This window comes from Tachypleus tridentatus, chromosome 7, assembly GCF_004210375.1.
Source record: "Tachypleus tridentatus isolate NWPU-2018 chromosome 7, ASM421037v1, whole genome shotgun sequence".
Classification (NCBI taxonomy): domain Eukaryota; kingdom Metazoa; phylum Arthropoda; class Merostomata; order Xiphosura; family Limulidae; genus Tachypleus; species Tachypleus tridentatus.
In genome coordinates, this window is record NC_134831.1 from 208,276 (window position 1) to 232,258 (window position 23,983).

General features: G+C 32.2%; 2 protein-coding genes across 4 annotated transcripts in view; one reads left to right on the top strand and one right to left on the bottom strand.

Annotated features, from left to right (window-relative positions):
- The window catches only part of LOC143254943 (rho GTPase-activating protein 44-like), a 72,418-nt gene extending 66,270 nt beyond the window's left edge, over positions 1-6,148 (bottom strand). For 2 of the 3 annotated variants that reach the window (XR_013030379.1, XM_076509854.1), the window contains exon 1: positions 5,678-6,148. Coding sequence is in view for 2 of the 3 variants with exons in the window: in XM_076509854.1 (XP_076365969.1) it covers positions 5,678-5,736 (59 nt within the window). In the remaining variant the exon portion in view is untranslated. The remainder of the gene's footprint in view (positions 1-5,677) is intronic. The other variant, XM_076509852.1, reaches the window with a different exon arrangement.
- An 8,532-nt stretch (positions 6,149-14,680) lies between these two features.
- On the top strand, positions 14,681-21,840 carry Pmm2 (phosphomannomutase). The gene is given in 8 exon segments (XM_076509855.1): positions 14,681-14,969; positions 15,686-15,800; positions 17,028-17,102; positions 18,155-18,248; positions 18,571-18,637; positions 18,640-18,672; positions 20,154-20,229; positions 21,340-21,840. Coding segments are annotated over 8 exon segments (753 nt in total). The 5' UTR covers positions 14,681-14,903; the 3' UTR covers positions 21,567-21,840.
- The last annotated feature ends 2,143 nt before the right edge of the window (positions 21,841-23,983 follow it).

Genomic DNA, 23,983 nt, shown 5'->3' on the forward strand with positions numbered 1-23,983 from the left:
CACACACATGCAGAATTACAAAGGTGGGAATGAATAAACTGTCCTTTGTAACACACACACACACACATGCAGAATTACAAAGGTGGGAATGAATAAACTGTCCTTTGTAACACACACACACACACACACACACATGCAGGGTTTACAAAGTTGGGAATAAATAAACTGTCCTTTGTAACACACACACGAAAGATTACAAAAACATTAGAATAAATAAACTCTCCTTTGTAACACACACACACGAAAGATTACAAAAACATTAGAATAAATAAACTCTCCTTTGTAACACACACACATGCAGGATTACAAAGTTGGGAATAAGTAAATTGTCCTTTGTAACATGCATGCATGCAGGGATAAAAAGTTGGGAATAAATAAACTGTCCTTTGTAACACACACACATGCAGAATTACAAAGGTGGGAATAAATAAACTGTCCTTTGTAACACACACACACACACACACATGCAGGGTTTACAAAGGTGGGAATAAATAAACTGTCCTTTGTAACACACACACGAAATATTACAAATACATGAGAATAAATAAACTCTTCTTTGTAACATGCATGCATGCAGGGATAAAAAGTTGGGAACGAATAAACTGTCCTTTGTAACATGCATGCATGCAGGATTACAAAGGTGGGAACGAATAAACTGTCCTTTGTAACATGCATGCATGCAGGATTACAAAGGTGGGAAAGAATAAACTGTCCTTTGTAACATGCATGCATGCAGGATTACAAAGGTGGGAAAGAATAAACTGTCCTTTGTAACAAACACACACATGCAGGGTTTACAAAGGTGGGAATAAATAAACTGTCCTTTGTAACACACACACGAAATATTACAAATACATGAGAATAAATAAACTCTTCTTTGTAACATGCATGCATGCAGGGATAAAAAGTTGGGAACGAATAAACTGTCCTTTGTAACATGCATGCATGCAGGATTACAAAGGTGGGAATGAATAAACTGTCCTTTGTAACAAACACACACATGCAGAATTACAAAGGTGGGAATGAATAAACTGTCCTTTGTAACAAACACACACATGCAGAATTACAAAGGTGGGAATGAATAAACTGTCCTTTGTAACAAACACACACATGCAGAATTACAAAGGTGGGAATGAATAAACTGTCCTTTGTAACACACACACACACACATGCAGGGTTTACAAAGTTGGGAATAAATAAACTGTCCTTTGTAACACACACACGAAAGATTACAAAAACATTAGAATAAATAAACTCTCCTTTGTAACACACACACATGCAGGATTACAAAGGTGGGAATAAATAAACTGTCCTTTGTAACATGCATGCATGCAGGGATAAAAAGTTGGGAATAAATAAACTGTCCTTTGTAACATGCATGCATGCAGGGATAAAAAGTTGGGAATAAATAAACTGTCCTTTGTAACACACACACATGCAGAATTACAAAGGTGGGAATAAATAAACTGTCCTTTGTAACACACACACACATGCAGGGTTTACAAAGGTGGGAATAAATAAACTGTCCTTTGTAACACACACACGAAATATTACAAATACATGAGAATAAATAAACTCTTCTTTGTAACATGCATGCATGCAGGGATAAAAAGTTGGGAACGAATAAACTGTCCTTTGTAACATGCATGCATGCAGGATTACAAAGGTGGGAATGAAACTGTCCTTTGTAACATGCATGCATGCAGGATTACAAAGGTGGGAACGAAACCTTTGTAACATGCATGCATGCAGGATTACAAAGGTGGGAAAAATAAACTGTCCTTTGTAACATGCATGCATGCAGGATTACAAAGGTGGGAAGAATAAACTGTCCTTTGTAACATGCATGCATGCAGGATTACAAAGGTGGGAAAAATAAACTGTCCTTTGTAACATGCATGCATGCAGGATTACAAAGGTGGGAAAGAATAAACTGTCCTTTGTAACATGCATGCATGCAGGATTACAAAGGTGGGAAAGAATAAACTGTCCTTTGTAACATGCATGCATGCAGGATTACAAAGGTGGGAAAGAATAAACTGTCCTTTGTAACATGCATGCATGCAGGATTACAAAGGTGGGAAAGAATAAACTGTCCTTTGTAACATGCATGCATGCAGGATTACAAAGGTGGGAAAGAATAAACTGTCCTTTGTAACAAACACACACATGCAGAGTTACAAAGGTGGGAATGAATAAACTGTCCTTTGTAACAAACACACACATGCAGAGTTACAAAGGTGGGAATGAATAAACTGTCCTTTGTAACAAACACACACATGCAGAGTTACAAAGGTGGGAATGAATAAACTGTCCTTTGTAACAAACACACACATGCAGAGTTACAAAGGTGGGAATGAATAAACTGTCCTTTGTAACAAACACACACATGCAGAGTTACAAAGGTGGGAATGAATAAATTGTCCTTTGTAACAAACACACACATGCAGAGTTACAAAGGTGGGAATGAATAAATTGTCCTTTGTAACAAACACACACATGCAGAGTTACAAAGGTGGGAATGAATAAATTGTCCTTTGTAACACACACACACATGCAGGGTTTACAAAGTTGGGAATAAATAAACTGTCCTTTGTAGCACACACACATGCAGGATTAGAAAGTTGGGAATAAATAAACTGTCCTTTGTAGCACACACACACAGATGCAGGGTTACAAAGTTGGGAATAATAAACTGTCCTTTGTAGCACACACACATGCAGGGTTACAAAGTTAGAAATAAATAAACTCTCCTTTGTAACATACACACACATGCAGGGTTACAAAGTTAGGAATAAATAAACTGTCCTCTGTAACACACACACATGCAGGGTTTACAAAGGTGGGAATAAATAAACTGTCCTTTGTAACACACACACGAAATATTACAAAAACATGAGAATAAATAAACTGTCCTTTGTAACACACACATGAAATATTACAAAAACATGAGAATAAATAAACTCTCCTTTGTAACACACACACATACAGGATTACAAAACATGAGAATAAATAAACTCTCCTTTGTAACACACACACTTGCAGGGTTTACAAAGGTGGAAATAAATAAACTGTCCTCTGTAACACACACACATGCATGCAAGATTACAAAGTTAGGAATAAATAAACTGTCCTTTGTAACACACACACGAAATATTACAAAAACATGAGAATAAATAAACTCTCCTTTGTAACACACACACATGCAGGATTACAAAGTTGGGAATATGTAAATTGTCCTTTGTAACACACACATGCAGGGTTACAAAGTTGGGAATAAGTAAATTGTCCTTTGTAACACACACATGCAGGGTTACAAAGTTGGGAATAAATAAATTGTCCTTTGTAAAATACACACACTTGAATCAGGCTTGCAAAACTGTCATCCTTGAAGAAATGTAGTACTGTAACATACACATTAAACAAAATTAAATTGGTTCACATTTACTTGTATATTAATGTATATAAGGCAAAATATATACTTTTACATAACACTACACATAGCATGTACATATTTTATTCTCATTAAATTCACCATCTATAATTTAAAAAATTAAAATTTCATGTTAAACTACTTTATGAGCAACTTTCTTGGAAAGCCAGCCTTTCAATTTATAAGTCTAAACTACAATATTAGATCCTTTAAAAGTCAAATACTTGTATATAACACATACTTTTTATTAAAGAAAAATTTCCTTTATGTCTGATTCAAAAGACAATAACAGAAAAACAATTTTTTTATTTTCTCTTAAACTGCTCTGTTTTTAAAACTGAAACAAAGGGTGAGTAAAATTTACTGCATTTTAGAATATAATGGTTATTTCTAATTCACATAAAAAGATCACCTGTACAGATAATTACAAAACTGGGCAATATATATAATTCATGAAAAAGTGTAAAATATTTGTCAACCTACACATATCTTTCATTTTACTTAGAACTAAATATTCAATCTATAATTCATTCTTTCAGATTTTTCACTTTGCCTGACAAATCCCCAAATCACTTTGACCTGTTGTAAAAACAGACTATTTCCTCTTTCTTATGTTGTACACTTTCTGCTAGTACTTTATCACATCATTCATTATGAAAACATCATTTAAACCTGATAAATAATGCATCTGGAAAGAAACTAGTGACGAATGTCATAGAACATCAACATTACACACACATTATGCATATCTAATTTTGCCTTCCAATCTCTAACATTAGACTATAGTGCACACTTTCCTTTACATCAATTAAAAAAAAAAAATCAAAGCTAATATTCACAATGTAATAGCTATAATTAATTGGGTGTCGTAATATCAGTAACAGAATTAATGTTAAACACACAAAACAAACAATATTAATTCACAACATCATATGTAATAATACAAAAAATGAAGATTTTGGAATTCATTGGTCAATTAGTTTAAGTTCTGTTGTTAAGTATGACCACTATCTCACTCCTATAATTTACTAAGTTTACAGACTTTTATTTAATGAAAACTTTTGACCATGAATATAAAAAATTATGACTTTAAAGATAAGGTCCAAAACTTGCACATTAATCAATTAACTCATTTTGCTAATTTCCTGGTTCTATTCTTGTTATTACAAAAGTTGTGTGTTTATTTGTGTCCACAAACATACATTATGTGTACACATACATATATAACCTTCGTAAGTGCTTGTCATTTCAATATTCACTAGAGTAGCATTTCTCCTATCTATGCACCATGAATCTTTGATATTCCTCAAAGACAGTCCCCCTACCTCAGATTTTTTTGAAAACATGGAAGGGTTGTAATATCAGAGATAGATTCTGGTTTTCGTTTTAGAAAAAGAGGGGGGATTCTTCCACCAGGTCAAAAACTTACAAAAAACAAAAAAACTTGTTTTAACAGATTTAAGGGTAGAAAAAGATTAACAGTTAGATGGTTAAGATGTTTGGTTGAGACTAAAAACTAAGGTAAAATAAACTAAATCTCATTTATCTTATTCCTGACCTGGACCTCAGGATATCACCCTCAACACCCTCTGCCTTAATCTACCCTGTTTAAGAGTACATTTGGTAATCCAGTAGAAGAATAGGGATTGAAATTCATGAACCATCAAATCCCTGAAACTCTTCTTACTTTTTGAGATATATTAAGATCATTTAACTTGTACTAATTTCTTCTTGAGAAAAGGTTTTGATGACACTGAAAGTTAGAAAAAAATATGTAAGGAATCAATATAAAAAAGGTGTTCAATTTCTGTGTGCTCTGTTCTAAAAATAAGAGGATGAATGAACACGTGTATAATATACACAAAAAGAAAAAAACTTGCTTCCAGTTAAGACTATTTTATTTTTCTAATGGGGTGCTTAGCTTATGGAATAAGTTACTATTGAAAATAAATGCAGCATGTTAGGGTAATTTTGGGGGCGATATCTCGATTTTCTAGAAAAATAAGCCATGGATTTTTTTTATTTTTTAGGGTGCATGCACAACTACAAGGAAAACCATTAAATGTCTAAATAATCTCTTGCTACATGTTATTAATTTTGTGATATTAACTAGTAGTACTACCATACCATTCCTAGTACCAGACTCCCCTAAATCATGTAAAATGCTACCCTTTTCAAATATATTATGCCAAAATTATAATTAACGAGCACTAATACATATTTTAATCACAAAACGGAACTTACCCAAGGAAGGTTTGATCTGCTATTTGTTTAACTCTGAAAAACTGCTTCTTCATTTTCATACATCGCTTGATATTGAATGTTCAAAATAATTTTCTGTAACAATAACACAAATTAATGTCCACTCTCCGTCATGTAACTATGATATCGCTACTGTAAGACAGCGTTGATATTTGAGACATATCTAAATAAGTAAATATTAATCTATTATAACTGGTGATAATGATACTGATGGTCCGTTCAATCACATTTAAAGATTTATCAAGTCTTTAAATTTTTAATTACCATGCGTCATAATACAATTTATAATGCGAAAATATTTAATTATCTGGCACATGTCCTACCCATCATATACTTCACTATTTTAGGTCTGACCACTACTAACATACTATTCCACCACACACTAATCGAACCTCACGCAACCTAATTTCCAATTTTGCGATACACTCAACCCGTGAAGAAATTTGCAATGGATTATGGGACTGAGATAAACAAAAAAACTATTACGTAAAACTAAAAAACACTTTCATGCTAATTAAATAAAACGAAACTATATAACGGAAATAATAGAAGAAAATCATATTTAAAAAAAGCAATACAGTATATCAGATACTAATTTCAACTTCATGAAGTGTTCTTATATGTGATAATATTGATTAGTAATTTGGAAATTTTTCTTTATATACTGCCGATTCATTGACGTAATGATAGATAAACACTATAAAGACATATAATCCTCCCATGATATATAATATTTTAAAGGTTAAAAAATGTAGTTGAACTTATATTGACAAAGCTTCATCGTTATTTTATATTCAAAATTTTCAATTTTTAAAACTTTTACTGATAAACTTCTGTAGCAAAAAATAAAAACTCGGTTTCTTTATTTGTGGAAGTCAAATTTCGGGTTAAATTATATTTATTTTTAAGTGATATCTTAATTATTGGTAATATTATATTTTTCATTTTTCGTAAAAAGGAGCTGTTTAAAAGTCGGTAAATGGGAGCCGCTTCTTTGTCTTATTCAAATTTACACTAAACATAACTTTTCGTCCCCACTTGCACAGCGGAATGTCGCCCTACTAAAACACCGGTTTCGATACTCATCGTAGATAAAGTACAAATAGTTTATCATTTAGCTTTGTGATTAATTACAAACACAACAGTTGAAGAGAGGATGGTGTAAATGATCAGTTTTAAAGTAATAATTCTCAAAATCATAAGAAAATTATGATATCAAATATTCTCCCTTCTTACGATAGTGTGTTTGTGTTTTCTTATATCTATTTGCTGAGTCCACCGAGGGTAATCGACCCGCTGATTTTAGCGTTGTAAAACCGTAGACATACCGCTGTACTAGCGAAGGTTCCTGACGATAGTAAGCGAAGTAATGAAAATCAGACTCTCTTCGTCGAGACTTCATCTTTTATGACAGCGACATCAAACGAGAGTATGGTGGGCATGAAAGTAATGACATAGTAGATTTTTGTTTTCTGGTAGAAGTTATTTTAATAACAAATGTTTAGAATATTATGATACTACTAAATTATACACGGTAATACAGATGGAAGAAGGGATATAGTATGGTAATTGAAAAGTTGGACACAGAAAACAATTTTACTTTCTACTTTATTTGTAAGTGTTTCTGCACAACATAACTCCATAGAGTTGCGTTAAGAATAAAAATCGTGTCTGGACAAATGCAAGTAGATGAGTAATATCTTTATAGTTACTTACGTAGATGACTGTATTTAACTCCACAGCATTTTTTTTCTCTCTCTCTTTCAGGGTTATCCTCTGCCGTGTAATGTTAAGTTAAAACAAAAAGTTCTTAAAATAATATTTCACGTAACAGTCTCGAATACGAAACTGGCTAAGAATGTGCAGCTGAATTCAGTGGGTAAACCCGCTTTCTTTAACCAATTGACAGTATCACATTGTGACTTTTGTCCTCCCTCAGTGTTGATCGGCTGTACTGAAAAAAATTCAACTCGACTAGAAGAAACATTACAATGTTAAACCTTTAAACTTGGAATTTACGTTTGACTGTAATATCTTCGCAGACAGAATAGGAATTATACACTATAGAAAGCAAAGAAACAAAACAATCTCAACGACTTTCTGGGCCAGCTGTTGCAACCATTACAGCTCAGAATTAAGTAGCTGAAATTTTTTTTTAAATCTCCATATAAAGTAGATAAAAAGCATGTGGTATGCCTGCTTATTATACTTGTATACTATCGCAATTCTATTGTAAAAATTTGATTTTGGTCAATTAGTAAGTACCAAACCTTGATGAGGTCATCAGTATGATAATTTAAACATATTTTGTCGATTTTTCTGCACCTCATATATATGCAAAAACGGCTCGTTTGGGTTGAGAAAATATTTTACATAGAAGAGCGAACAACAAGAAGTTGAAATAAAACATTGACATTTTGTCAACGTTTTTAGCTGTGTTTTTTTTCCTTCAGATATAGTTATCTTTATAATTATTAGTTGAATTTTAGTTTTTAATACAATGAATTACATATCATTTTACTTGTCATTATCGTTCCCGAGTGTTGACAACTTTAACAAATAAAGTGGCGTATTTTCGGTGTTACTGCGTTTACCGAAAGTAAACCACCCTTGAGAAAATTTAATAAAAAATAATGTTTTAGGCAATATAAAAATATTTTAATCTTATCTGGTGCTAGCACAAATATGTAATTACTGCGGTTTTGAAAACCAGTGACCCAAGACATTATTTGCACAATATATAGCCACCGTTGACTACAATGATGCGCAAGTACTGATTATATCATCGCCTATGGTAATAAGTGTGGCGAAGACAGTTCAACCTATGAGCGTGCGCTAAACGCCTTGGAAGCGATGAAACTTTGTAGAATGAACAGCAACTGTTGTTGTGGAGACACAAGTGTATAGGACAACGTTTCGAAAGTCTTCCGCCTTTCGTCTCCACAAGAGCCAGTTGCCGTCCATTCTACAAAGTTTCATCATGAATACTCTGCCAAACAATCAATCAAAGAATACCTTGGAAGTGTATCGCTCATGATTGATGTACAAGGTAGAGTAGTAAATGCCAGACAGCGCTAATTTAGTATTATTTAATACGCTAATACTTATTTATTTTTAGTTACGCCTTTTTCATGATGATTTTGGATATTTTTACGTTTTCATTACTGTTATACAAGTGTGTATATATATATACATACATATAGATAGATTTAATTTAGTTTTTAATACAATGAATTACATATCATTTTACTTGTCATTATCGTTACCGAGTGTTGACAACTTTAACAAATAAAGTGGCGTATTTTCGGTGTTACTGCGTTTACCGGAAGTAAACCACCCTTGAGAAAATTTAATAAAAAATAATGTTTTAGGCAATATAAAAATATTTTAATCTTATCTGGTGCTAGCACAAATATGTAATTACTGCGGTTTTGAAAACCAGTGACCCAAGACATTATTTGCACAATATATAGCCACCGTTGACTACAATGATGCGCAAGTAATGATTATATCGTCGCCTATGGTAATAAGTGTGGCGAAGACATTTCAACCTATGAGCGTGCGCTAAACGCCTTGGAAGCGATGAAACTTTGTAGAATGAACAGCAACTGTTGTTGTGGAGACACAAGTGTATAGGACAACGTTTCGAAAGTCTTCCGCCTTTCGTCTCCACAAGAGCCAGTTGCCGTCCATTCTACAAAGTTTCATCATGAATACTCTGCCAAACAATCAATCAAAGAATACCTTGGAAGTGTATCGCTCATGATTGATGTACAAGGTAGAATAGCAAATGCCAGACAGCGCTAATTTAGTATTATTTAATACGCTAATACGTATTTATTTTTAGTTACGCCTTTTTCATGATGATTTTGGATATTTTTACATGTTTTCATTACTGTTATAGAAGTGTGTGTGTGTGTATATATATATATATATACATACATATAGATAGATTTAAAGACACACACAATATATATAAGCGCGATAAACCAAAGTCACAGGCCAAAACATGCCACTAAATGTATGGGAGTAAGAAAAAGAAACTTTTTTTTTAAAAAAAAAAAGGTAAAATATTATTTTGTCTTTGAGACTATTTGCAGAAGTTCATAAACACATTCTCAATTTAGCTACATGATTATTTTATTTATTCCTGACACGTTCTATACATATATATACATAGATTTAATTCAGTCAGACCGTTAGCTTCCAACCTTCGTGAGTGTATATCAGATAACTAGCTCATCTTCGTTATTTTTTCGTCACTGTCACGTTATAATTTTACATGTTTTTAGTTAAAGTTATAACGTATATGATTTATATTCTTTAATAAACATTTTCGTTATAGTTAATTGAAAACTGTCAAAAAAAAAAGAAAGTTTAGTCGTGGGGTAACTAGTTTTGAAAAGGAATCCATTCAAGCGATCTAAAAAGACATAGAAGTCTTTTAATTTGAACAAGACCAGCTTTCTTCTGAGTTATTTCAACCACAAATAAATACATAAGAGACAATTAACAAGTTAATCAATCAGTGTTATTTAGTGAATTATCCAAAATAAACAAACAAATCTTGATTAATTTAGTAAAATCTAAGCCAATAAAACCTCATTTTAATAGAGAGGATGACAAATCCACTTAACTTCTCTGAAATATGCTGGTTTGTAGATAATTTTAGAGAAACTGTACTCCTCACGAAAATACCAGCTGCGGTAAACAGCACCATGAGGAGAATTAGATAACTTATCAGCGTTTGAAAACTATTATATTAATGTCTTGATGAGGTTGATAGTTTTGATTACAGTGCATTTTCTTTATTTCTTTCTATTTCTTTGGGAACATTTTAAGCTCTGCGCGTTGGACTATATCTTCTATAGGCCATACTGCAGGGGCGTAGCTTTTTTACACCCGATGGGTGAGGGGATGATTTTTGCAACCACTTATGTGGACTGTTCAATTTGCAAATTGGTAATCTCTGATTACGTGAACCTGAAAGCTTCAGAGTAATCTTGTTGCCACGATACTTGCATGTATACTTAGGCCTACTGACTGATACTTACGAACTATCGCTTAGATTAGGGGTCACCAAACTACGGCCCTCGAGGTCATTTTGCCCGGCCCGCCAGCAGCTAGCCGCTTGGAAATAAAAAGTGACATTTCATCAAATGTCCGACTATCATAACAAAAGACTTCACACCGATGGTCGCTTTAAGCTGGCAAACACAAGACGTAATGATAAAAAGAAACAAGGCTATCACGCGCATTTTTAACCAATAGGAAAATTCTTCTTTCGTTCTTGCTGCCCGTTTATTCATATTGAGGCACGTAGCTATGTAAGCATTAGGATATCGAAAACAAGTACAGACTTGACCCTCGTTTTATCGACTCTTCTTGTAAATTCAGCGGCCAAGGGTTACCGCTTCAGCAAGCTCATTTCTCTTAGTAGTCGGGTTATGCGCTTTTCGTAACTCGTTTTTAGGTAAGTGTCGTGGCAAACGTACGTTTCAATATATTTTGTTTGTGCGTTCTTGGACCAGTACAATACTTTTCTCACAGCGTTCTGTGTTTTTCATTTTCAGATCCCGTTTTTTTTCACACATCGTTATGGCTGCTTTTAAAAGAAGAAAAGTGGACTCTGAGTGTCATGCTTTCAATGAAGAATGGGGAGAAAAGTACTTCTTTGTGGAAACAAAAAACCAGAAAGCTACTTGTGTAACACTGAAAGTGTTGCTGTTTTGAAAGAGTACAATCTTCGGCGTCACTATGAAACAAAACATCTATCAACATATATGAAATTTTCAGGAAAATTCCGTTCTGAGAAATTTGAATCCATAAAACGTGTTTTCAAATCTCAAAAGAATCTCTTCACGAGAAAGTTTGCTGAAAATGAATCTGTCACTCGAACAAGTTGCAAAATAGTGCATAGGATGGCAGAGCGAGGAAAACCTTTTACTGATGGCAACTTACTCAAAGAGTGTATGATGGAAGCAGCAAATGAGCTGTGTCCTGAAAAAAGACAATTTCTTTGAAAGTATCAGCCTTTCAGCAACTTCAGTTGTACGGAGAGCAGAAGAACTTGGAGAGAACATCGCATTAAAGATACGCCAAAAAAGCTAGAAACTTCCTATGGTATTCTCTGGCACTGGATGAGTCTACTGATCTCTCGAGTACGACACAACTTCTCGTGTTCATTCGTGGAGTTAATTTGGACTTTCAGATCACGGAAGAGTTGGCATCAGTTTGCAGCATGCACGGAAGAACAACTGGAGAAGACATTTTCATGGAAGTGCATAAAACTTTGCAAGACTATAACCTTCAGTGGAATCAGCTTAGAGGTGTAACAGTTGATGGAGGAAAACACATGGCTGGAGTAAAGAAGGGTCTGGTGGGGCTGATCAGGAAACAGTTGGAAGATCTTCAACTCCCAAGCGCTCTGTTCATACACTGCATCATACATCAGCAAGCACACTGTGGAAAAGACTTAGATATTTCTTGCGTACTGAATCCAGTCATTTCTGCAGTGAACTTTATTCGGGGTCATGCACTTAATCATCGCCAGTTCAAGGCGTTTCTTGAAGAAATTGATTCGAATTTTTGTGACTTGCCTTATCACACGGCGGTGAGATGGCTCAGCTGCGGTAAAGTCTTGTCTCGTTTTTATAAGCTGAGAAGAGAAACAGATATATTTCTCATCGAGAAAAATAGAGCCGATCAATTTCTGTCGGATGCAACCTGGTTGTTAAAGTTGTCATTTTTGGTTGACATCACATCCCACATGAATTAATTGAACTTAAAACTTCAGGGGAAGAATAACCTTGTCTGTGATCTCTATAAAATCATTAAAGGATTTCGGAGAAAGCTGTCATTGTTTGAAGCACATTTAGAAGGAGGAAACCTCTCTCATTTACAGTGTTTCATGCTGGAATCACAGAAGATATCAACCTGGAGTTTCAGAAAAAGAGTATTGGTGATTTAAATAACCATTTTTAGAGAGATTTTCGGATCTCGACAGAATCAAAAGTGACATTCTCCTTTTTCAGAATCCTTTTGATTGTGTCATTGATGACGTGCCAGTGGAACTTCAGCTGGAGGTCATCGATTTGAAGGAAATGACTTGTTGAAAGCAAAACACAGAGAAGGGCAACTTATTGAATTTTACAGCTACATACCTGAAGATGATTTTCCAAAGCTGAAGCAGTTCGCATCTGGAATGGCATCAGTGTTCGAAACAACTTATGTCTGTGAACAAGCATTTTCAAAAACGAAGTATGTGAAGTCGGTACATCGATCAAGGTTGACTGATGAACATTTGAAAGCAATTCTAATAATTGGATACAGCAATTTAAAACCGAATATTGAAGATATTTTGAAAGCCAAACGCCAATTTCATAAATCTCGCTAACTAAACTTAGTGTTAAGTCTTTTACAGAGAGCTTTCGTTCTAGCTTATGAGTATTGAACATAATGATCATGCGGCCCGCGCTTCTCATTCCCCAAGTAATCTGGCCCCCTGTGAAAAAAGTTTGGTGACCCCTGGCTTAGATCGAAAAGCTTAAAAGCACGCCTATATTAAAGATGTACATTTCGGCTACTGAAAAAGCCTACATCTAGGCCTAATTATGTAATTAGATTGGTAAGAATACGAAAATCACAAGAACAAACACACAATTTGTAAGCCTGTGATGCAATAAAACAATTCAACAGATCAAACTGTAGGAGGGATGATTGTATGCACCATAACCCCCACCTAAAATGAAGGGAGGGATGTATACCCCCATCCCCCCTAGGATCTACGCCCCTGGGCTGCCATAGTTTCCAAAATGACGAGAAGTTTATGTAAATATATTTCATAAATGAAACAGCTTTCTGTCATTATTTGTATTTTATAGATTTTTTTAATAATGCAAATTTAGTTTTAAATTTTCAAATAATTTTTCTACAGTAACTAGTTTGTATTTTAAGTTGCTATTTTACAGACTTGTTAAAGGGAAAATGTTCCAATGATTTCGAGCTTATAGAGGGAAGCATTACTAGCTATTTGTTAGGAACCTCTTGGAATAATGATAGCTACATTTGTTATATAAATTTAACGCTTTTATAAACTGTTTTCTTGTATTAAATATAATTTTTTGTGCTTGATTTTTAATACCTCTATTTTAAAATTACTGAAATTTCCAATATTATCAAGGAAGCATGGAGCCAAGTACCGCTACACCTGTGGCACCGCCCTAAAACCGGTACTGTCTCTAACTAAATGAGTTCACGAGAAACAGTTAGTGGCTGAATACAAATATACAATTAAATAATCTATCTTTATTCAAACAGACAGTGTGGAAAAAGTAAAATAAAATACTTTACTTACCACAAAATACAGTTGCCTTTACTGGAGACCCCTCTCTGTGGCACAGCGGTATGTCTACGGACTTGTACCGTTAGAAACTGGGTTTCGATAACCGTGGAGAGCAGAGCACAGATAGCCCATTATGAAGCTTTGGGCTTCTATTGGGCTGCTATTCTAGGGAATGACAAAGTACGATAAATACCTAGAACAACAGTTACCTTCTTGGCCAACGTGTTATGTGAAACTGCACATATTTACACACAAAGAAAAATTCCTATATTAATACAAGGAGATAGAAAGCACGTATTATGTTTATATACCAGAACATTAATCATCGAATATTGCCTTGATGTTTTGAGTGATTTTTCAAAAAATATGTCATTTTTTTTCAGTCATCTTGCTTGTTGTGTAAAGTTAGTGCTATCATCGGTTTTTATTAAAACACTGCTAACAGAATAACTCAATAAAGGAGAATAACAGGTCATTCAACCTTAAGAAACTATCTTTTCACATTTAAAGGAACTTTTTTATGTTTACTCAAAAAATATCAGGTTCTACATTTCAAACCTTATGTTATTTTTAGATATAAAATTATTTTCTTTCATAAACATAAACACGTTAGGAAATGCCAGATCGTCATCTAACAATAAAAATTATATTAATGGGCTCGTAGTGAGTACTCAACTAGCGGCAGCGTAAATAGTTTCATGGTACACGTGTACATTCCAGAGTTTTAAAAATAAAATGCAACTGGAAGTAAAACATCGAAGTTAAACTTTTTAGGCTTTGAAAAATAGTAATATTAGTTATTCAGTTTGGTAATAATTACTTTTAGTATTTGTGAACTTCGAGATATTATAATTTCATTTACAAATGGAGGTTGATTCTTCGACAATATATTTATTTGACGTTGACGGAACATTGACTAAGCCACGCCAGGTGGGTTACTATGGTCACAGGTACAACTTGAGTTAGAGTTCGAGTTTTTTTAAAACTTTTTGGCCGTAAAAATACAAGTTATAAGGGAAAGTTTTCAAACACTAACGTACCGACTTTTAAACTACCTTAGAATCGCCCCTCTCACCCTCATTTCATCTCTACATGTTAAGAGTGTCAATCCTGTTGATGGAATGCAAAATCATTATTTGTTTGTAAATGTGCATTTAATTGTGATAAAGTACTAACATCAATGCATGTATATATGCTGACTTCAGTGATATTGTCAACTTATTCTGAATTTCGTGATTGTTATGGCGTGGAAGATACAGAGGTTTCAGATTCAACTGTCAATATATATTTGTAGTCCTCAAATACCAAAGTCGCATTTATTTGTTATGTAAATATTACCATTTAACACTAATAAACTCAATTACTTTTCAACTTTAATTTACTTTTATGAAGGCCTCGTACATGTTTCAAAATTTAAGAAGGTAAACAAAAGGTACTCTATATGTCAGTGTAAATCAAAATATTCAAAGTTGTACAAACTAACTATATTTTAATTTGTTTCCGTTGTAAAAAGTTGCACGCATTTTTCATAGCAAATTTCTTACATTAACATATACACCAAAACAACTTTTGTCCAGTGAAAATTCTTTTAAACGTTTTTGGCTAATAAAGTGGTTAAATTGCATTGTTATATGATTTTCTTTTAGAAAATTACAGCAGATATGGAAACATTTCTGATGATGCTTAACTTCAAAGTTACAGTTGGTTTGGTTGGTGGATCTGATGTGGGTAAGATTGCAGAACAAATGAAAGGAATGCATAGTAAGGATCTTAAGATTCAATTTTGGATGTCTTAAAAGGTTTTTGTAAGATAGTTGAAGCAACAGTTTTGATAGATTGTAATGAAAAAAAAAAAGATTTGGAAACTGAATTAGATATGAGTATTTGGTGTAGTTATGGAACAGAAAAATCGAAATATTGCTGATGTGGACCTTGGAAACATAATCTTTGTCACTGACAGTTGATAAGTTTTGCAACGACACCTTCTATGTGTATATAAGTTAAAGTATTCAGTGATTTAGTACTTTATGTTTTGAAATAAAGTATACTCTTATAAGTGTTACCTCTTTCAAAAACTTTAAAGAAATTTCACCAAACTTTGAAATAATTTACAATGTAGATATATACAGATTATAAATAAAAATAATAGTGATTAAGGAGACAGCTGATTGTTTGTCTCATTGAATTAATCATTTATAGCTGGAAAGAATAAAATTTCTTGCTGTGTATAATTAAACCTTTGCATCATATGTTTTTATTACTAAAACAAACTAAAATATATGTACACACTATCTCATTAAGCAAGATATTCAGCAAGTTTACTATTTGTAAAGATAAATAATATTTACAGAAAACTAGTATAGTTCTGTGTAATTAAAGCTAAAACTTATTTTTTATTAATACTAATATTCTGTAAACCACCATTACTATGCCAGGTTAAAAACAGAAGATATTAAGAAAAGTAACTTATTCAAACTTACAGCTTTTAACATTTAAAATTCTGCATTCTGAAGATAAGTGAGAATAATTCTTTCAGTTTCTTCTCATCTGTCAGATGTGTCTGTTAGGTCCTGTCTTCATCATCTTCAACAGTTAAATGCTCTTTTAATAAAAAGAAGAGCAAAGCTCAGTCCTGTACTTCATAAATCATCCAATCACAGTCCTTATGAAATCATAATGATATATTGAAACTCATATTTGTTAGTAAATTCAACTCAACCCAAATATTTTAAAATTTGCTTTCCTGGATTGTTGTATAGTTATATATTCTTTATTTTGGCTTCACAGATAGACAAAGAGAAATGTTGTTATCACTACTATCTAAATACTTACCATACACTCTCAAATTGACTGAACTGGAAAAACTTTTTCCCTTGCTAAAATATAATTTTGCTTCTGGGTGCAAAATCATCTAATACTTTGTCATATATTTATACAGAAAAATATGTTTAATTATTTTGTTATTTGTTTTATTTAATTTTCTTTCAGTCATATCAAAGTTTCCATATGTGTTTGCAGAAAATGGGCTAGTAGCCTATAAGAATGGTGAACTTGTTTGGAAAAGGTACAATAGCCTTATCTCTTAGACAATATGATTTTTCCATTCATATTGTTATTAATCTGACAGAGTAATATTTAGCCTGTATTTTATTTTATCATAAACATGTGAATGTAAAAACTATTCCTTTCAGAGATCTTTATCTTATTCTTTACTTTTAATGTTTAAAATCATCCAGGTAAAGATATCAAATCTTTTTTAAATGCTTACTTTCCTTGTAGATAATGTACTCATTCAGGTTTATATTTAAAAATTCCAATAATTGAGTTTTGCAATAAATTTTGTTTGTTAAATATTAAAGGTTAAAATTGTTATTAACCTAACAAATTTCATACCAAGTCAGTGGCTGCAGTATACTGTAATATTTAATTATAATAACAAAGAAATGTTCATGTAATACACATTTTATTAGCTTAGCAGAGTAATAACTGGAATGTTCTTTTGAATTGCAAAATTTAATAAAATGTTATAGGTGTTTCTTACCTAATTCATTTTATCAATAAACAATTCCTGTTCTTTATCTGTGAAAGTATATATATATATATATATATATAGAATTTAAGTGTGTTTTTAAGTATATTTTTGGTTTTAATAGTTTCTTGCATACTTTTTGTAAAATACTAAGAAGTTTTAAATGTGGCCAGTATTGGTTTTCATAGCATGAAATCTATTATTGTTACTGTATTAAGATTAGAGCTTACAGTTATTGAATTACAGGTGGAAAGGAGATATATATATTTTAGAAGATTGTTAAACCATATAAATATATTGTGATCCTTTTAAAATGTATGTCTAAGGTGTAATAAAATATTATACTTAGGCAACCCCACAACTGTTTTTTTGGCGAGTCTGTTTGAGTAACAAACTCTCTTAAATAGTAATTCAGTATTTGATCTGGGGTGATTCAAAGTTTTTTAATGAAGGTAGAAATAGTATTTTTTATTTTGATTCAAAATGATTAAATCAGTGAGGAAAAATACTTTACATGATTTTAAAATGTAGAACCTTTCTCTGAAGAAATTTACACCTTACCTGTTATGTTTGTAAATTGTGTTTCAGAGCATAGTTAACTACATGGGAGAAGAGAAGCTACAAACATTTATAAACTACTGTTTGAACTACATGTCTAAAATTTCTTTGCCTTGTAAAAGGTAAGCAAATACATTATGACCTAAAACATAGTATTATTCATTATTATTTTAGATTTGTGTTTCTTAGTAGTAATATTTTTCATATCCTTACAAAATAACTAATATAACTTGTATTTTTAAAACTTCATTTATTGTGTTTTCTATTGATTACAATTGCAGTTAACTTAGGTGATCTGTCTTTTCCAGAAACAGGAATGGACAATTAGGTTATTATTAATAGGTTTACTTGGATCTGACTAGCAGAATTCGGCCCTGTGAGAAATTAATATTAACAAATTTAATTTATCCTGTTGCATTGCTTAATTTTTCTTTTTCTCTGTAGAGGGAATTTTATAGAATTTCGTAATGGTCTGATAAACATCTGTCCTGTTGGTAGAAGCTGTAGTCAGTCCGAGAGAGAGAGCAGTTTTCTCAATATGACAAGGTAAGGGTCTCTGGATATGTAAAATATTCACTTAGTAACAGCTTCAGGTTTAAGAAAAATTACCAGTTTGTATGCATTTCTTAATAGTAGGTGTTTCCATGCAACGATGTTCATTAAAGACATGAAGTTGTGTTTCCTAGTCAACTTAGATTCACCTGACTCCTAAAGCAATGTAATGTTTATTTCTTGTATTCCATTGTATTTTTAATTATATTAATGTACTTCTTGGTTGTTTGTCTGTGTATCTATAAAACTTTATCATTCTATAAATCTTTCAATGTGCACTCATTTTGAACACTTTCAGACAATTTTACCAAAGATAAAAGAAGAAAATTTTACCTAATACCATTAAAAGACAAAATGTATCTGATATTAAAACAGGACAAAAAGTATAACTTAGACCAGAATAAAATGTTTCAAAATAGAGCCAATACGGAAAATTCAATAAATGTTAGTTGTTGTTTTTTTGAGGAGAAATATTATATTATATATATTGCCATTGTTGATTGTTTGCAGTTGTATGTTGTGCTGTTTGTTTATTCTTTTGGTAACTTCTGCATATGAATTGTATTGAGCATTACAATACCATGTAAAGCCAAGTAGTTTTATATAAGAATGGTCATTTGAATGTAATCTTTGTAAATACAGTAGTACCGTAACATCTTGGTATTTATGTCCAAACATCATATTGGGGCTGGAATGCAAACTTCAATAATATTTTGCTCACTGATGTATAATATTGTAATTTTTTACCTTTTTTTTGTCTGAACAACCACCTTCCCACTTCTTTCTACAAACAGAGAAAGGTGTTAAAAATGTGGGATATCGTAGGCTTGAGCACTCGCATCTGCTTCTTTTCTTCTAAGAACGTGAGGCCAGTAAATTGAGATTAAACCTGATAGACAGTATACCCTCAATACAGTTTGAGTCTTACTTCTACTGGTACCTCAAAAAATTATGGAACTAATTTATGACCCACTCCATGACTTCTTCCATGGTGATGGATATTTGTTTCGTGGCTGGATTATTACTTTTTTGTTTATTTATATATTCTTTTCCTTCTATATAAAATTTAACTTGTATGTAATGTTCAGTGCTGAATGTAATCTTTACAAACTAGAATACTTTTTCCTCCAAGATGTGACAGACAATTAAATTAATATATCTCTAGTATTCAACATGGATACATTCTGTTGATTAGCATCTGCCATTTTCTTTAATGTAGTAGGTGTTCCTTGATGTACAGTTGCTCCAAAAACAAAAGTAACAATAGATAAAGTATTTACTAAAATATGATTAAAAAAACTTTGTGAAAAAAAGTTTCCCTTTTTATTTATTTAAACATTTTATGTATTTAGTGTAGCCTTCCAATGTATACACACACACACACACACAGACATAAACAGTGAAATAGAGAAAAATAGTTTTGATACTTGTATGGAGTGATTTGTTGAAAAGTATTACTTTTAAATCTTTATTAGGAACATAAGGTCCGAGAGAAATTTGTAGAATCCTTAAATAAAGAATTTCCAGACTTGGGGTTATTTTTTTCTATAGGTGAGTGTTTGTTTTACAACTCAAATAGTTACTATTAGTTTAAATCATCTTGCAGTAATATTCATATGCCACAGTATGATCTGTAATTATAGATCTCACTCTAATTAATATCCACACATTTTTGTGAGAGTTAAAATATTTGCATATTTCACTTTCTATACCTATTGGGGTTTTTATAAAGTCAAGTGGTGTATTCGTATGTCACTGAAGTGAATATTACTGTTGCACTGTAATATCTTAGTAGTAACATCAATTAAACCAAGACAAACATGAGCCTGTCATCACCATAAATGGTCACTAGAGGATGCTACATTTGCTTATTTTGGTTATCATATATATCAGTGATGGTTTGTATTCTTGGGATGGTAGGTTAGCTGAACAAAATTCTCCAATATTCAACATCAGTACATGATACTGGATGGAATCTGTCAAGTCAACAGGTGCAAAAGGTTCTTCATAATATTTTATTGACTTTAGGTATCTTTATGGCCAACAACAGTGTATAGACACTTTCAACATTGGACAACTGTATTTCTCTGACTGCCATCCCAAGGTCATAGTGTCCCCAATAGCCATCTTAGATGATCAAATACTCACATTTTCCATGGTGTTATTAGTATATCTATGATGAAGAGTAATCATTTTATTTATGCTTGAACATATCAAGAAATTATTTAATAACCATGAAAATATATTTATGTCCAAACTAATAAAATGAATGAAGAAATTTCTCTAAAAATTAATCTCTATTTTAAAATTAAAAAGTCTTACATGTATATGCATATGTAAAAGAAAGATATGACTATTGCGTAGTGAAAGTAAACCAAATGAAGATATTTTTGTTAAAAGGGGGGGACATATCAACCATAACACATCCAGTAGATACTTAAACAGAGTGTCTGCTAAGTTCATACGCATAGAATTATATTTTATCTAAATTTGTGCACTTTTAAACGTCAGACTCGAAGGCTTGAAGTTTTAAATGAAGAGATGGACTTTTCACAACATGTTTTGGAATTGAAATATTTGTGGAGTAAGACCTTTACATCTCGATTTACTTGTATTCTTGACATTTCATTTTAAAATCACAAGTGTTTTATGATCCACCAGGTGGCCAAATAAGTTTCGATTGCTTTCCTGTTGGCTGGGATAAAAGATACTGTTTACGTCTCTTGGAGCAAGATGGCTACAAAACTATTCACTTCTTTGGAGACAAAACATCAGAAGGAGGAAATGATTTTGAGATTTACAGTGATCCAAGAACTATTGGTCATTCTGTTTCAAGCCCTGATGACACTTGTGAGCAGGTCTCCAGACTTCTACAGCAACAGCAATAATTGAACAAAATAGTTATTTTACATTAACAATTTACACTCACTGAATTATTATTTAATTTTTCAATTTAAGAGTGAAAGTGAGCAGCTGTCTAGATGATGGTATACATTCTTTATCAGTACTGCATTTTGTGCCACCCCTAATGCATAATTTATCTTTTGCATAATGATGTTTTGTTTTCAATAATTGTGTGACTGAACTTTAAATGTAACTGAAATTGATATGTAGTTTTATTGTATAACTGGATCATAATAAACTACATATTTTTACTTTTAATGAGTCATTTATTTTACTAGCTAAAATGTGTTTTCTGTCAGTATCCTTTTTTTCTTTTGACACAGTTTGGGAATAATGTATTGTACCAACATAATGAAGGATTCATCCAAACATGTTGAATGTTCCTTATTATAATATCTGATGAGATATGGAGAGAAATTAGGTTAATTGTGAATTTAAATCAAAATATATTAATAGACATAGCTACTCCTGGAATTTGGTAAGACTGTAACATTTTAGTGTTACTATAAAATTCTAGTTTCAATATTTAACAAATCATATTATTTGAAATTACTTCTTTGTTTATTTGTTACAAAGAATATTCATGAATAATTATTATCCTTTCTCTTTTGTAGAGATTAATGAAACAGAAGATGATTAACAGTGGTTTTTATTTGTTGTTCTGTACTTGGACTGGTGAGACCATAGAAACTTGATTTTAAGCCTCAGGATTGTTGTGCCTGAAGTTTCTATTTTTAAAAAGAATCATAATATTTAATGAAAACTTGTTGTTACCCAAAATTCAACAGAATTAATTGATGAACATGCAACTTAATAGCAGCTTAGGGTATATGAATGATTTTCTAGTTAATTTGTTGGGACATTTTTATTTTAAATAAATGCCAATAATGCTTTAATTCACAGTTGTCTTGCTTGTACTTTTACCTTTTCTGTGAATCATATAAATATGATTCAAATTTAAGTAAGATAGGATAAACACATCTGCCAAAAATAATTTGTCTTTTACTTAAATTCACACTATAAACTTGTTTTCATACTGTACACTACAGTTGAGTTCATCCACATAATACTAAATAACTTCAAGTTTAAGGCTCTTATAACACAGTGTATAGAACTAACCAAAAAGTATTGGGTAAAATCACTTACCTTTCTATGTAAAATACATACAAAATCCTTGATGGAAACAATTGCAATATTGATGTTATTTTTGTTTTCATTGTTTTTATGACTGGTATGATATGGGGGACCTGTAACAAATGAAGTTTTGGACCTATGAGCAATTTAGTACATGAATATTTAGAAAATAAATGTGCTCAGTAAACTGCTGGGGTCCACATCATTCCAATTTGTAATTCTGGGACTAAAACAGTGTTTGTTGTACGTGGCTGTATTTACGTGGTCCATGACTTAGTATCTCAGATTATGTAGTTTAGTATCATATTTTGTTTTAATAGCACTTACCTTCAGTATCATATTTTTCCACTATCTTACATATTTCTTGGCCCCAATGTAAGACACTTTTTGAGTAAGTTTTAGGTTAGATACGTGTGATTTAATAGTGAAACTAGAAGGGCACCCAGTGAAATGTATGACTCTGTCACACAAAGTTGATCATATTTGGCTCTCAAAAAATATGAAAATGTGTCTGTATGCCCATAAATTTCAATGGATATGGACCATTTCTGGCAGGAAAATAAAGAATAATTTACATATATCCACCATGTTTCATCATAATCTGATAGTTTTTGACTGTGTTATAGAGCAAAAATAGCGTAAAAAATTGGTTCAAATATTAACAGGTAGGAGTTTTTTTTTGGCTCTTCATGATCTTGATGTTTTATCCTACAAAAACCAACCACTTCTAAGTTGGGACACAGTCCAAATGTATACCAACTTTTGTCAAAATCCATTCAGCCATTTTTCAAGAAATCCTGCTGACAAACACACACATGCAACAAGGGGTGAAAACATAATCTTCAGTGTCAGGACTAATAAAATGTTTTCTTCCAAAGTTTCCAACATATTACATATTTGTGGAGAGAGAATACTTGTTTTTTTACCAGATCACCTCATTATAGTTGTTACTCCTGAGTTAATATGTGGTAAGAGTATTTTATCTTTTGCATTAAAGATTTGTTCATATTTTTCTTACATAATATTTGCTTCTGTTTACCCATAATGAAAAGAAACATACTGTAATGAGATGAATAGAATATAGTTGAGCCTTTAACACACTTTCATAGTCTCAACTTTTTTGTCCTAATCAAAAGGATTAAGCCAGTAGGACTCTTCTCATTCCTTCCTCATACTTCTACAAACTTGCTTCATTTTGTGTGACATATTTTCACTTTATTGCATATTCTGACTCCTTCATGTTGATGCAGGTTTGGTGTAAAAAAGA